A 14,671-nucleotide genomic window follows, 5' to 3' on the forward strand; every position below is an offset into this window, starting at 1 on the left:
GATAAGTCCCCACTTGTTAAGTGTTACCTTTGCTGAGTGACTTACTTCCAAAGAGTACAATATGAATTGTGGGGGAGAAAGAGTAATTTTACAGTAGAGGAACCTGACAAACACTACCTCAGACAAGCAATCAAGGTCAACATCAACAGTGTTGTCATTTTGATATTATGTACCCTTGATTTGATTTGATGAAAATGGCACTATACCGCTGTGGTCTTCCTCCTCAAAGCCTATAACCCCTGTCTCACTATGAGAAAAAAAAATCAGATACATTTGAGTATAGGGCATCCTACAAAATAGTCAATCAATACTCCTTAAAACTGTTCAGGTCATCAGAAATAAGTCTCAGAAACTACCATAGCTCAGAGGAGCTTAAGGAGGCATGATGACTAAATATAATGTGGTATCTTAGATGGCATCCAGGAACAGAAAAGGGAATTAGGAAAAGACTAAGGAAGTCTGAATAAAGTATGGAGTTTAGTTAATGATTTTTAAAAATAATGCTAATACAATGTGATAGGTGCTGCTATGTCATGTGTCCCTCCTCTCTGCTCATTTCTCTTCCTTTCTACTCTTATTGTAACTCTTGGATTTATGACAGTCGTAGCCTTTTTACTGATCTGACCCCCCACTAGACTGAGTTTCATGAAAAAAGAGGCTGTATTGTACACACAAGTAGGTCTTCAAACCATAGCACAGTTCCTAGACACATTGTTTGCACTTAGTAAACATGTTGCCAAGGAAGGAGTTTAGGTGAGAGATGATGGGGCCTTAGACTAATGGCAGTGGAGTTAAAGAGAAGTGGGAAGATTAGAGAAGAGTTTAGAATGATGGAAAGAAGGAGGAGTAAGTGGTTTCTAGCTTGACAACTGGGTGTGAGGCAAAGTTCTGGGCGGTGAGCACCTTAGAGATTAAAAAAAAAAAAAGGTTACTCTCCAAGTTCTCATGGTTTATTGGGGGATACAAATACAAAAATTATTAATATGTATTTAATCCCCAGAATAAAGGTGAGCATAGTGCAAATAATCCAGACTGGAGATTTAGAGAAGGCTTCCTTCGGGAGAGAATGTCTGAGTAAAGCTTTAAAAGGCATGTGGGAATTTATTAAGTGGGGAAAAACTTGTATACCACAACAAGAAATGTTAAAATGTTTTTAGAGTTTTTAAAGATGGCAGCCGAATGATCCAAATAACTCTGGAGGTAGTGTGAGGAAAAATGGATTTCAGATTTCTAAAACACCTCCTATCAACAGGACTATAAGAAATATTCCAGGCCAAAGATTATGAGCGTTGGAACTACTGGTATGGCTAGAGGAATCGAAGAAAAGAATGGTTCTGAAAGCTAGTTTATGGGTACAATTGCTTGTAGAGAGGAAAGGAGGGAGTAAGGGTTAAACTTCCAGGTTTGGGGCTTGGATAATGTCAACTGTACATGAATTTTAGGTTCAAGCAAAATATCTCCTAAACCAGTTTACTGCAGCCATAAAAAATGAAATTAGGAAGAATCAAAATTAATGAATGAGCTCAGTTATGTATGCAGAAAAAAACCCCACAAGAGATCCCATGTGAATATGCAATTGAAGAGTTTCCGGAATACCAAAATCCAATCAACGTAACTTTAGTGTCATCTTTAGAGACATCACTGATTGTGATTATAACCAAAAAAAAAAAAAAATGGGGGGGGGGGGAGTCCAAATACAATCAGTTCTATCATGTCCTGAAGAAGGAAAAATGGATTAGAGAAGTGTGGCAGTCAGCTTAAAAAGGAAGCTTGGAGAGGGAAAGTTTGGCAACGTATCTCCAGCACACCAATCCTTAAGCAACTCTCCTCTACCTTTGTACATCCCTTTCAATTTACAACAGGAGCTTGGAAGGATGATAGTGTCTGCAAGCGAGTCAGGAAGCCTGGAAGAGAGGTAGGTTTATGAGGGATAAGAAAGGCAGGAAAAGAGAATAACTTAATATTTTGGAATTAGTGACTGTGAGACATCTAGGCAGTCATCTAGTAGTTATTTGGAGAACTGGGTATGAAAGGTATGTATGAAAAAAATGACTTCCTGGGACTTACTCTCCTGTTTTTGCCTCTACCCACAATGAATGTTATTGAAATATCAACATCATTATAGGTTAGCAGTACACAGTGAATTTTTCTATACCCAGATCCATTACTAGAAAAACAAAGAAGTATCCATCTCCTCAGTACATAAAAAGGAAGGTACTTGAATTCTTTCATCTGTTAAGAGAATTTTCCATTTGTGATGAAAGGCAGCCCCCAGGGTTGTATACTGAACAAATTTCTTTGAATAACTTTATCTTTCTCTTCCTTAGCACAAGTCCTGCTCACAAATACTATCTGGCTATGGACCCTATGTCTGAATCACTTTATCTATCAGACACCAATACTCGAAAAGTCTACAAGTTGAAATCTCTTGTGGAAACAAAAGATCTGTCTAAGAATTTTGAAGTGGTGGCAGGAACAGGTGATCAGTGCCTTCCGTTTGACCAGAGTCATTGTGGAGATGGTGGGAGAGCATCGGAAGCTTCACTGAACAGTCCTCGAGGTAAAAAAAAAAATAAAAAATCCGTTGGTCATCTAAAGATTGAATTTGATTTCTCCAGTTCTTAAGACCATTGCCATGCTATAGTCTATCTCAATATGCCTCTGACAGACATCATCTCTGAAGTCTATTCCAGAAGATAAGAACAGTAAGGATTAAATTTTAGCCAATATGCATTAGTATAGTCATAACTGTTATTAAAATATTGAAATGATACTTCTCTGGTTGATAATTATTGTCCACAGCCCCCTGAGTGCCTCCCTGATACCCCAACCTCTCCTCAGGGATTACATCTTGGAAACTCCCAACAGTCCCAACAACTAAATGGTTAATTACTAGCTGGCAGAGAGCCTCAAAAATGCAGACTTCTTCTACCACTGTTAATATTTAAATATGTTGAATATCTTGCAGACTCTAGACATTTCTGGCTTTTGCTTAACACCAACCTTTAATGAACCTTTTCTCCATTAATTTAAATCATTCTTGAAGCTATGTATATTTTCAATTTATATCATCCCTTGGATAACAAATTCCAATTCTTTTTGCCTTCTGTAAGAGCATGGCCTCTCTTTTTATTTGTCCTTAATTTACTTCTCAATCTTTACAGGTCAATGCTTGGTTCTATTGCCTGGAATTTGTGAATAAATCTGTGCTCTTCCAATTAGCTTCATGATTTTATAGACTTGGATCATATGGATCATATTCCCATCTAATGCCAAAAGCTAAAGGATCAACTTTTAAGTCTGTCATCATATATCATCCACTCTATCTGCTTAATTATTTACTCATTCTTCTCTATTCTTTCTCCAATATGGCGTGTGAGTATGTGTATGTGTGTGTATGTATGTGTGTGTGTGTGCTTTTATTTTAGTTGGTTTTATGAAGTGTTCATTTTAGTGGGTTTTAAGAAGCCAATGTGATCTTTTTTTAACTATTACACAAATAGAACACAACTGTTAAACAAAAATTTAACAAAGAGAATGCAAAAATATTTTTAAATAAACTTACTCATAATCCTATCACATGTAGAAAACCACTGTTAACATTTTAGTATATATCTATCTAGACTTTTTTCTATGCCTACCATATATTCTATTTTCTACTAATGGAATCATATTACAGAATGCTGTTCTAAAATCTGCTTTTCACACTTAATTTATTATGAACATCTTTCCATGCCAAAAAGATATAGTGAGGTCAATGTGTTTAATTTGTTAGATTATCACTTATTATTTCAAATATTAAGAGGTTACTCTTTAGCCATTTGACATTTGCCATATGGGAATTAAATTTCAACCACAATCAAAGTTTAAAGCTTTCCCTTTCTTCGAGGCCATATTCAAGTTCTAGCTGTGCCTTTCATAAAGCCCCTCTGGCTAATCACAGCAAATTAAATCTGAATTTCTTTAACAGTGTCTACACTACCCAATTAGCACTTGATTATATTTTGCCTTCTTTTACTTAGCAGTTCTTTCATGAATGGGAAGTTTTTTATTATTGAAGTAAGCTGCTTGAGATGAGAAACTACATCTAATATTTCTTTTTAATCTTCCCCACCTCCTCAGCAATATCTTGCACAGTGTGGGATCCACTACACATGTTTATTGTGTAATTGATCAATTAAGTAACTTTTACCTACACCAAGTATTCCTAAGAGGAATTTCAGTGATGCTTAAAGCAGATAAACTTGTTTCCTTAAGAGAAAATAAGTCCCCAAGTATCATGTTAAAGTGTTTTGAAATGTTTTTTTCTTCTCTGGTGCCAGCTTTCATTTCTTACACATAGTAGGTCCACATTAAATACTTGAATATTGAATGCAGAACTCAGGGGCAACATATAATTGGCTCATCTTTCAGGGAAATACTGGCTGGGTCACACCTTTACACAGGTTTAAAACACTTGTGAGTATTTTAAGGTTTTCTGCATAAGAAATATGGAGGAGCCCTAGCCGGTTTCGCTCAGTGGATAGAGCGTCAGCCTGCAGACTGGAGGGTCCCAGGTTCAATTCCGGCCAAGGGTGCATGCCTGGTAGCGGGCCTCCATCCCCAGTGGGGGGCGTGCAGGAGACAGCCAATCAATGATTCTCTCTCATCATTGATGTTTCTATCTCTCTCTCCCTCTTCCTTCCTCTCTGAAATCAATAAAAATGTATTTTTAAAAAAGAAATATGGAGGAATCTAGCTTGTATTATGCCTGAAATAGACATCCTCCCGAGTTGCCACTAGTATGAAAACCACTCATCTCATCTACCACATTCAACCTGCCACATAGAGGATAAATATATCGACTTTTCCAAATAAAGCAAATAATCAGTTCCTTGCAGATTCTCCTCCCCCCACCCTTGGAAAGTAGCAGTAATAGAATCCTGATGACGAGGATTTACATGAACTCCTGAAGAATCAGTAATGAGAGTGCCAAAAGTTATATATCTACTAGAAGCCTGATGCACGAAGATTCGTGCTAGAATAGGCTTTCCTTTCCCTGGCTGCCGGCACCACCTCTCCACTCCGGCCCAGCCCCTTTCCACTCAGGCCCTGGAGCCACCTCTTTCTGCTCCAGCCCCGCCTTCCCATGCTGCCCAGAGGCCCTGAGAGACCGGGGGTGGGGCAGAATGCCTGCGTCGTTGCCATGGCGATGATGCAAGCATCCCGCCCCCATCACTGGGCGCCTGTATGTGCAAATTAACCACCATCTTTGTTGGGTTAATTCGCATATCACTCCTGATTGGCTGGTGGCGTAGCGGAGGTACGGTCAATTTACATGTTTGTCTATTATTAGGAAAGATTAAAGTTAATATTAAACTAAGTTTTTCTTGTCATAGCTAGTAGTGCATTTTCCTTTGGCTAGATTTACTAATCTTTCTATCCAAAAATGGCCTTTACAATAACCTGGTATTTTGATTGGTCCCAAAGCGTTCAGGGACCCTAAGAACATCTGTCCCAGGATTCAGATAGCTGAATGTCTAATCCATCTAAGACTGCTTTCACTTAATGTACTGAGCTGATGTTGGCAACATCTGCTCTGATACAGTGAGTGAATGAGGATGTTTAAAGGAAGGGAATGTGTGACTCACATGAAGTATCCACCACATCTCCTTCAACTATGTTAACAGTGCTTGAAGACCCTGTTAGTGATCTTCAGAGTCACTCAGATAGCAGAACCTATGTCCACACATCAGTCACTCTTGAAAATGCTGGTCAGAACTCTTAGGTACTTAACCAAGGCACCTATCTCTGTGCCAAATATAGACAGAACTCACCCTTGGCAGTGAATCAGAAGTGAGATTCTCATTATATGGAATGCTGCAGGGCAATTTCATAGACGCGTGGAAGAAGGAAAAATCATGCAAGAAGTCATTAAAACACAGTGTGCAAATTGAAAGGAGAGTCTTGCTAATTGCTAATTATATCTCTGAGGTTCTCCTGCAGGTTCTTTATCTCTCAAGAAAGCACAATTTGTTTCTTTCTTTTGCTTAACAACGACCATACACATCAGTTCCTTCTTCCTTCCCCCTTACAAGACAGCAAATGTATAATGGATTTCTTTAGGGAGAGGTTTGACTTTTTCTCTCCACCTAGAAGCTAATAAAGAAAAGCTAAAAAGCTATAGATCAGTAGAGAATGGAAAAGTACATCTAGGGAGTACCATTTTGAGGTTAGGAAAGAGAGCTTGCCCTAAGACTTTAACAAGCAACATATTGCAATTACAGGAAGGCTCTCCAACATGTCCTTAATTATGCAAGGTAAGTCAAATAAATGTTAATCTACAAGACAGCTAATTTATTTTCTGAATCTATTCTAAAAATAGGATGAAGTAAAATTTGCTTTTGAGATCATTTGGCCTAAAGTTGGAATAAATTATCAAATGGGATTTTAAAAGTCAGCAAAAGGTAAAAGGTCAAAAGCCATTAGATGAAGATATATATATGGTAGCAAATTGCAATGAATGTGGGGATAGGGAACCTAGACTTTTTGTTAAATCTATGTGATGCCAGGGTTTCTTTGAATGGCCCTGTTTAAGTTACTGTACCACATGGTGCTTTAATTTTCCTGAACACTAAAATAGACTTAATGATGCCATTGACTAATTTTGTTACATTGGGCTAGTCATTTAAACACTGGATCCTGAGATTCCTCAGTTGTAAACTGAAGGGCTTGGGATGATCTCCCTCAAAGCTTCAATGCATTAAAATGACCACAATTATAACTTACTATCTACTGTGTACCATATACACTGTACTAGGTATTTTACACACAGCATCTCTAACCTTTACAACTATGCAAAAGGTCAATAGTATCATACCCACTATATATATGAGGAAACAGAGACTAGATAAGTCAAGAAATTTACCAGGGTCACACAGTTTACAGATAACGCTAGAATTCAAACCAAGTCAGCCTCCACTATCCCATACTGTCTGCCCTGCAGCTAAAACCCATGGTCTCTGTTGAGAGTAGGAAATATTAGAAAATGCTTTTCAATCTAATAAAATCTATTTAATGGGAACAACATATTTTTCTTTGAAAGATAAATGACTTTTAGTCTAGCTTCCTTTTCTTACTAAAACTCTTCCTCTGATTTTTCTGACCTGATCGTGTACCCTTAGTGCACTATATAGCATTTACATAATCTGTAAATGTAGTTAATCAAATAAATCTCCAGGAAAACTTGTCACATTTTTTGCAAGAGTCTGCAATTAGGAACTTCAGCAACATTTTCTTAAGGGGTGGAAGCAGGAAACCTTAACTTTATTAAATTTCTTGACTATAACTGGTAACTACAAATTTTGTTTAAAGGAAAAAATGGAATTGTCCTTGAATAGATTTTCATATAAGACTAGAGGCCCAGTGCATGGATTAGTGAACCGGTGGCGTCCCTTGGCCTGACCTGCAGGGATCAGGCTGAAACCAGCTCTCCTATACCCCCCAAGGAATCCTGAATTACGAAAGAGTGGTTCTCTGGTGACGCACCCCAGAATCAGGCTTCCTCCTCTCTGGTTCCAGGTGTGTCACCCAAGAACCGCAGCTGCCAAGTTACTGCAGCTACCAAGTCACCACAGCTCTGCAGCTCCTGCATTGAGTGTCTTCCCCCTGGTGGTCATTGTGCATCATAGCTACCAGACGGTCAGCTGGTCAGCCAGTCGCTTAGGTTTTTATATATATAGATAGCCTTTGGGTACTTCTCTGGGAAGAAATCTTTATCTGATCTAGTTTTAAATACTTTGATTTGAGTCCCAATAAAGGAAAACATTTGCCATTTTACTCATCAGTACTTCAATGTAATGAGGCAAGGAAAAAAGTTTAGCAAAGAGCTTGATGGTGTGCTAATTCCTGGCATTGTATATAAGTTTGAGTTGACTTTGAAAGATGCTTTTAAAACGTGCATGGATGATATAGTTGAAACTTAGGTTCCATTTATTATTTTTACTGCAACTTTCTTTAATTCTACAGAGAACTCAAACTAATGAGTCATGTAATAGATGACCAAGTACTTAAGCAGAATGTGAAATGGTACTAGGTGGGGATATAAAATAAAATTTGTGACAAGCTGAATACTTTATTTTTTTAAGTAGATACAAAGGGTGAAGGAGTGACTGGACAGGATGAAATTAATCAATGACTTAATTTGGTTCCCTTGGACCTCACCAAGGATTATATCTCTATTTCCATGTACATCTTTAAGCAAACTGACCTCAGCACTCAGAAGGTCTTAGGCAATATCCAGACGAGTTCAAACAGCCCCTGAGCCATTCCCTAGGAGGGAAAGGATCCTTGAATCTTCATGGCTTCCAAAAGTTTCTTAGGATATTCATTATCCTAATCATATAAGAGTTACTTTAACTTTATGGCAATTAAGAAATCTGGGTATGATAGTGTCAAGACAAAAAAATAAAAACATCTGAGGTGCATCCTGAGGCTCTACTGATTGCCCTGGCAGCTACATGCTATTCTAAAAGGCTAAATTTGGGGTTATCAGAAAGATGCTAAAACTCTGATTAGTAACATCTTGCTGATGTCACTGGTGTCTATGAGGGAGAGAGTATAGTATACAAAGAGGTGCAAGAATATCCTTTTGGTTGTCCTATGCAATGGAGAGCAGTAGTTTTTCCTATTTCTTTAGTACCATGGTCAGCAAAATGCGGCTCGTGAGCCACATGCAGCTCTTTGGCCCCTTGAGTGTGGCTCTTCCACAAAATACCACTGCCTGGGCGAGTCTATTTTGAAGAAGTGGCGTTAGAAGGAGTTTAAGTTTAAAAAATTTGGCTCTCAAAAGAAATTTCAATCGTTGTACTGTTGATATTTGGCTCTGTTAACTAATGAGTTTGCCGACCACTGCTTTAGTACATGATCCATTATGGTGACACTAGTGGCCCAGTGCACGAAATTCATGCACATTAAAAGGGAATTAATTAGAGGAGATATTTTAATATTGCTATTTGCCCTTTCTCTATAATAGAAGTGTCAGAGATGAAAGAAAATTAGTAAAATGTATATGAAAACCTCCCTCCTGTCAGAGTCTCAGGCCCACTGCGGAACCCAGAGTCAAGTCCCGGCCAACCCATGCATGCCTCAAAATCGCATGAGACCCAGACCTGGCTAGCCCCCCCTCATTGGGTGAGACCCAGACCCAGCCGGCGGGCTCCACCCACCTCAAGCCCAGCAGGGCAGGGGATGAAGCCTCCTGCTGCTTTTGAGTAACAACCATTTGCATATTATCCTTTTATTATTAAGATATGCATTACCTATGGACACAGACAATAGGGTGGTGAAGGCCTGGGGCAGGGCAGGAACAGGGTGGAGGGGAAAAAAGGAGACATTGTAATATTCTCAACAATAAAGATTTTTTTAAAAACCCAAATGGGTGTAGCTGTGTTCCAATAAAACTTTATTTACAAAACAGGTGGAGCTGGATTTGGCCTGCAGGCTATAGTTTGCTGACCCATTTTATTTTATTTTATTATTTTAAAGAATAGCTTATTGATTTTTAGAGAGAGAGAGAAAGGGAATGAGAGAGAGAGAAGAGAGAGAGAGAGAGAGAGAGAAGAGAGAGAGAGAGAGAGAAAGAGAGAAGTTACAAAAACAGTACCAAAAGTAATAGACTTGTAGCCATTGTATTAGTCAATGAAGAGCTCATTGGTGACTGCCATTGGTGGTTTGAATGGTGGTAGAGACGAAGCCAGGTTTCAGTTATTTGATGAGCCAGTGAGAGGTGAGAAAATAAACACCACTACTGAATATCACTCTAATGTGAAGCTTGGATATAAACAATAGAGTGATAAGAAGTGAGAGGACAAAGCACTCGGGGAGTTTTTTTCTATAGGAGAGATGGGGCAATGGTATAGGTAAATAGAAAGATACAGAAGACAGAATAAATGATGAAACAATGTCTGGAGGAAGCTGAAAGGAAATAGGTCTTCAATTGATGAGGAGATTGAAGAGACTGACCTAAGATAACGTATAGATGTAAGGATAAGTTTTAGGCAGAAGGAGCCAGAAGGCTGCTGGTACATCATTCTGTTAGCCTCAGTGTTCTCAAGGAATTGTATTTATTCTGCTAAAAATGAGGAAGTAAAGTTAAGCCTTGAGGTATATGGAAAAGGTTTGGAACAACCCCTTAGTGAAGTAGAATTTCTGGATAAGAACATTGTACCACCCATGGCCAAATTCCCAGCTCAACTTCAAGGCATTTCTCATAAGAACTTTCCTCCCACATACTTATCTTAGAATCAGAAGCATCTTGAGAAAAATATGTTTGAGAAAGCCTTAAAATTCAGGAAAAATATTTGTTCTTTATTTCTCAGTGATCCCATGCTGTTTCCACTTCAGGAGATTTTTCCCCCTAAATTGTGTATTGGTAGCTCAGTTTATAGTAGCTATACCAGAGGACTTAGTGCCTGTTATGCAGCCAGAGTGAGAGTTCATCTTATTCGTCGTCTGTCTAATTCATCTGCTTATGATGGTCAAAAAAATTTAACCTTATATTATGTCAGCAGCTGGAACATGAGAATCTTTCTGTCTTTTCTGTCACAGTCCTAAAGCCATAAGCTGTTGATGGCAGTCAACAAAAGGAAAAGCACTTATATCTAACCTTGACTAATTGGTCTAGGTAACATTAATGGTTAATACAGAGAAACCTGCATTAAGTTCATTCAAGCTTTATAAAACTTGAATGATACATTATTAAATGACTTTTTCTTCTGCATTTATTTTAATTTTCATGCATGCATAAGATTCAAGCAAGCACAGAGATAATATTTTAGAGGCCAAATGCCATGAGAGATAAGTTTCCAGGTTCTGGAGTCAAACAGAATTGTATACAAATCCCAGATCCACCACTCAATTAATGTGTGACCTTGGGTAAGTCACCTAACTTCCCTGAGCTTCAGCTCCCATGTCTGTGAAGTTATCATGCTAAGTAATAGTGCCTACACAACAGTGTTCAGTAATATATGTAAAGTGCCTATTGCAGTGCCCAGCATGTTGTAGTGTATACAGTAAATGGTGCCTACCATTATGATCAGGCTTTCTATTTTGTTGCTAAAAATAATACTGCTTAACATAGTGACCAAGCATGGAATATGTTACTTTGCAAGTTCCATGTCCTTGTAAGTCAACCTGAGACTTTATTATTTCTAGGGAAAAATGGTGCCACTAAAGAAGCAAGAGTCAAGATAGGGTCAGATTCAGGTATCCTATATAATAAAGAGCTAATATGCTAATTAGACCAAACAGCAGAACAACCTTCCAGATAACCTTCTGGACGAAGCCAGGACTGCGAGGGCTGAGGCAGCCAGGGCTGCAAGGGCCGAGACCCTTGCACAAATTTCGTGCATCAGGCCTCTAGTTGTGATTTGATTAGTTGATCCCTCCCAACCTTGAGATGTAGTAATTCTAGTGCTGGTTCCTTGTACATGTAGTTTGAGGAATCCCCCCACAAGGCCCACCTAACCAAAACAATTCCCTTAGTAGACTACCATTTCAATATTAAATTCATTCCATAAGGAGATTCTTCAGATGTGAACTTAAGTGTTTAGTGTAGGATATTGCCTGGGAGAGCAACACATTAATTCTTCATTGAGACACTTGATAGGGGATTTGGAGGCATGGACGTTTTTGGATAGATGAGATCACCTGAGCGGACAAGCCAAGGTGGGAGCTACTTCAAGTAGCATGGGGAAGTGGAGTGCTGGGTATCTGACAGAATGGCAACAAAGAGGGGAGAGATGGGGGAATAACAGTGATATACACCTCTGTAGTACTGTTTAGAATGAAACTTAGACCTCTACATATCAGGACAGACAGTAGGGAATTATGGTTCTTACTCTTTTTATTCAAATCACCAGCCAAAATAACTGCTCCCTTAGCATAGCTCCTTAGTGTCACATCTTTTTTGTCTGTCCACTTAAGCATCACTTCAGTTGACAATGAGAAGAACCCCCTCCCCATCAAACCAAAATGACAGAGATCACAAACTAACACACTACAAATCACTTCAGTCATATTTTGAGTGGTGTATTATGGTAACCTATAAATAACTAATTGCGTAAAATTGCTTTAGTAGTTTCTAGATGGCAGCTTTAATTAAAAGCACCAGAGACATTTCAAAATTTAGAAATAGATGGCATGTAATTTGCCCTTTTACCAACCATAAAATGGTAATTAAGGAATTTGATTCACTTCTTCCTATTAAAAGTTTTATGAGAATAGCAAGTTCCTTCTAAGTACAGTTTCTGTTCAGTAGAAGGTAGTATGTTTGCTTTATCAGTCTTCTCCAGCAGGGTAAGAGATGTTTTAATGTACAAATTCTTCAGAAGTTAATTAGGAAATTTCTTTCAATCCAAAATGTTTGTTTTTAATGTTCTAAAATATGAAACTGTATTAGAGCTAAAAACCTTTGATCATGACCCCATATTGCTCCACTATCAGTTACAAGATGGCCTAGTAATTTCAAGTTTACCAAATGTATGGAGCTGACTATAAAATCTAAGAAATGAGGAAGTCATTTCCTGGTGAGTCTAGCATGCTTTGCTGATTCTTAAAGGAATCTGAAATCTACAGTGTGTTGACTTCCCAGATAATTCATAATATTCACTCCACAACAGAGGAGTCATCAGAAGATATTTTTACCTTCATTGATCATCCAGTAATACTGATTCAATTAGCAGGTATAGAGTGTGAAACTCACACAATGTGCAGCAAACCCAGATGTCTTTGGAAATCCCTGATTTTAATATCATCATGGAGTAAAACACAGCTGGAAATGGAGCCAAGGAGCCCAATTTTATTGTAATTGATCAATTGATTACATTTTGGGACCACTTCAGACTAAGGATTATAGATAGCACTACACAAGGCATTTACTAGTAGACCAGTGTTTTAAAGGCAACTAATGGCTTAAGTTACCTTAAACATGTAAGAAAGCAGCTAGGTTTGCTTTTCTTTAAAAAGATTCTCTAAAGTTGTCTAAGCAGCAAACTGGTCAAGTTGAGGATGTTTGAAATGTCTCCTCTTCATTCAGTCTTTCAGGGATTCCCCTGGCTAACTCTGAGCCCCATCCTCCATCCCTCTGTCTGTATTTGCTAGATAGAAGTTCAGCCTTTCGTCTTCTCTCTCCCTACTTAGAACTGGATGGGCATGCAGCGGGATACTGAAAGGGGATGGGACAGTGGGAGGGATATTTGATCACTGACATTGTTTACAATTTTCAGTGATTGGTGATAGTAAACATAGGCCTACTATTCATCAGTTTTATTATTGCTTTTACCATTTCTACCGAAAATGCACTCCCCTTACTGTCTGCATGCAGGATGTACTGCCCCCCAAAACTTGGCACAACTCTGCCGGTATAAGGAAAATACTCACAATGTAATATTCAATGGAAGGTCCGGGATACAAAACTATTACTATTTTCTCCTACATCTGTAAGGGTGCAGGAGTGGTGTGTACACATAGAGGTAAAAGTTTGAGAGGAAGTTTATCTAAATTTCTGTGTTAGCAATGGTAATTGCTGCATAAGGAATTTTCAGCGATTTTATTTTCTTCTCTTTAATTTTCTGAACATTTATTATTTTTATAATCCAACAATATATATTTTTAAACACACACACACACACATACACACACACACACACACACAATGTCCTGTCCTATGGCCAATCTCTGAGGACTCAGGTGTCTTTGCTTTCATAAATGACAGCTCTCCAAAAGGGGTGTCATAGTGTAGATGGGTGACGATGTGTTATGCTCATCTGAGCATGTTACTGGAGACCTGCTGAAGGGAGTGTACAATAAATCAAGAAAAAATCAAAATGAAAGACCGTGGAGACATCCTAGCAGGCCAATAGTGAAAGGTCCTTTCATTGCACTTGTTGTTTTTAAAGAAAGAATTATAAAGAATAGAAATTAAAATGGCAAATAATCTCACCATCTGGATAAGCCCCATTGATATGAAAACATAAAATTAGTATAATAATAAATAGTAACATTTGTCTATGGTTTGAAAGCTTGAACTCTATAGAAAGGTGCAGAAAGAAAATTTCAGGCTTCTTCACAAAGAGACACACTCCAGTATCTCTCTTGAAAGGTAACCAGTTTCTTGCAATTCCTTCATGTGTATTTTTCCCTTACATAAAAGGAATCATATCATATAAATTACTCTTTACCCTGCTTCTTTCATTTGATTATATATCCTGAAGACATTTCCACTGTATGACATTATAACATGGATATACCATAATTTATTAAGCCATTTGCTTCTTGATGGGCATTTGGTGTTATTTTTAATCTTTTGGCACTATGCTGCTACATTGAACAACCTAGTTCATATGTTTTGAAGCACTTTTGTTAGTATATGCATAGGGTTAATTTTTCTCTATAGTAGATATTACCAACTTGTCCTCCCAAAAGATTGAACATATTCACACCAATAATTTTATGAGTGCCCATTTTGCTATTACCTCAGAAGTTCTCAGTGTCATTAAATATTTTAATATATATCTCTCTGATCAGTTGAAAATGTTAGCTTCTAGCTTTAATTTGAATTTCTTTAATTATAAATGAAGTTGAGTGTTATTTTATATCAGTTGTGACCATTTGTATTTTTTTCAGTAAATTT

At 38.0% G+C, this 14,671-nt stretch overlaps 1 protein-coding gene across 3 annotated transcripts in view; it reads left to right on the top strand.

Moving 5' to 3' along the window:
- TENM1 (teneurin transmembrane protein 1) overlaps positions 1–14,671 on the top strand; it is a 665,414-nt gene that overhangs the window by 555,125 nt on the left and 95,618 nt on the right. For all 3 annotated transcript variants that reach the window (XM_028135671.2, XM_054717981.1, XM_054717985.1), the window contains one exon: positions 2,328–2,560. In XM_028135671.2, the coding sequence (XP_027991472.2) occupies positions 2,328–2,560 (233 nt within the window). The remainder of the gene's footprint in view (positions 1–2,327; positions 2,561–14,671) is intronic.

This window comes from Eptesicus fuscus, chromosome 1 (genome assembly GCF_027574615.1).
Source record: "Eptesicus fuscus isolate TK198812 chromosome 1, DD_ASM_mEF_20220401, whole genome shotgun sequence".
NCBI lineage: Eukaryota > Metazoa > Chordata > Mammalia > Chiroptera > Vespertilionidae > Eptesicus > Eptesicus fuscus.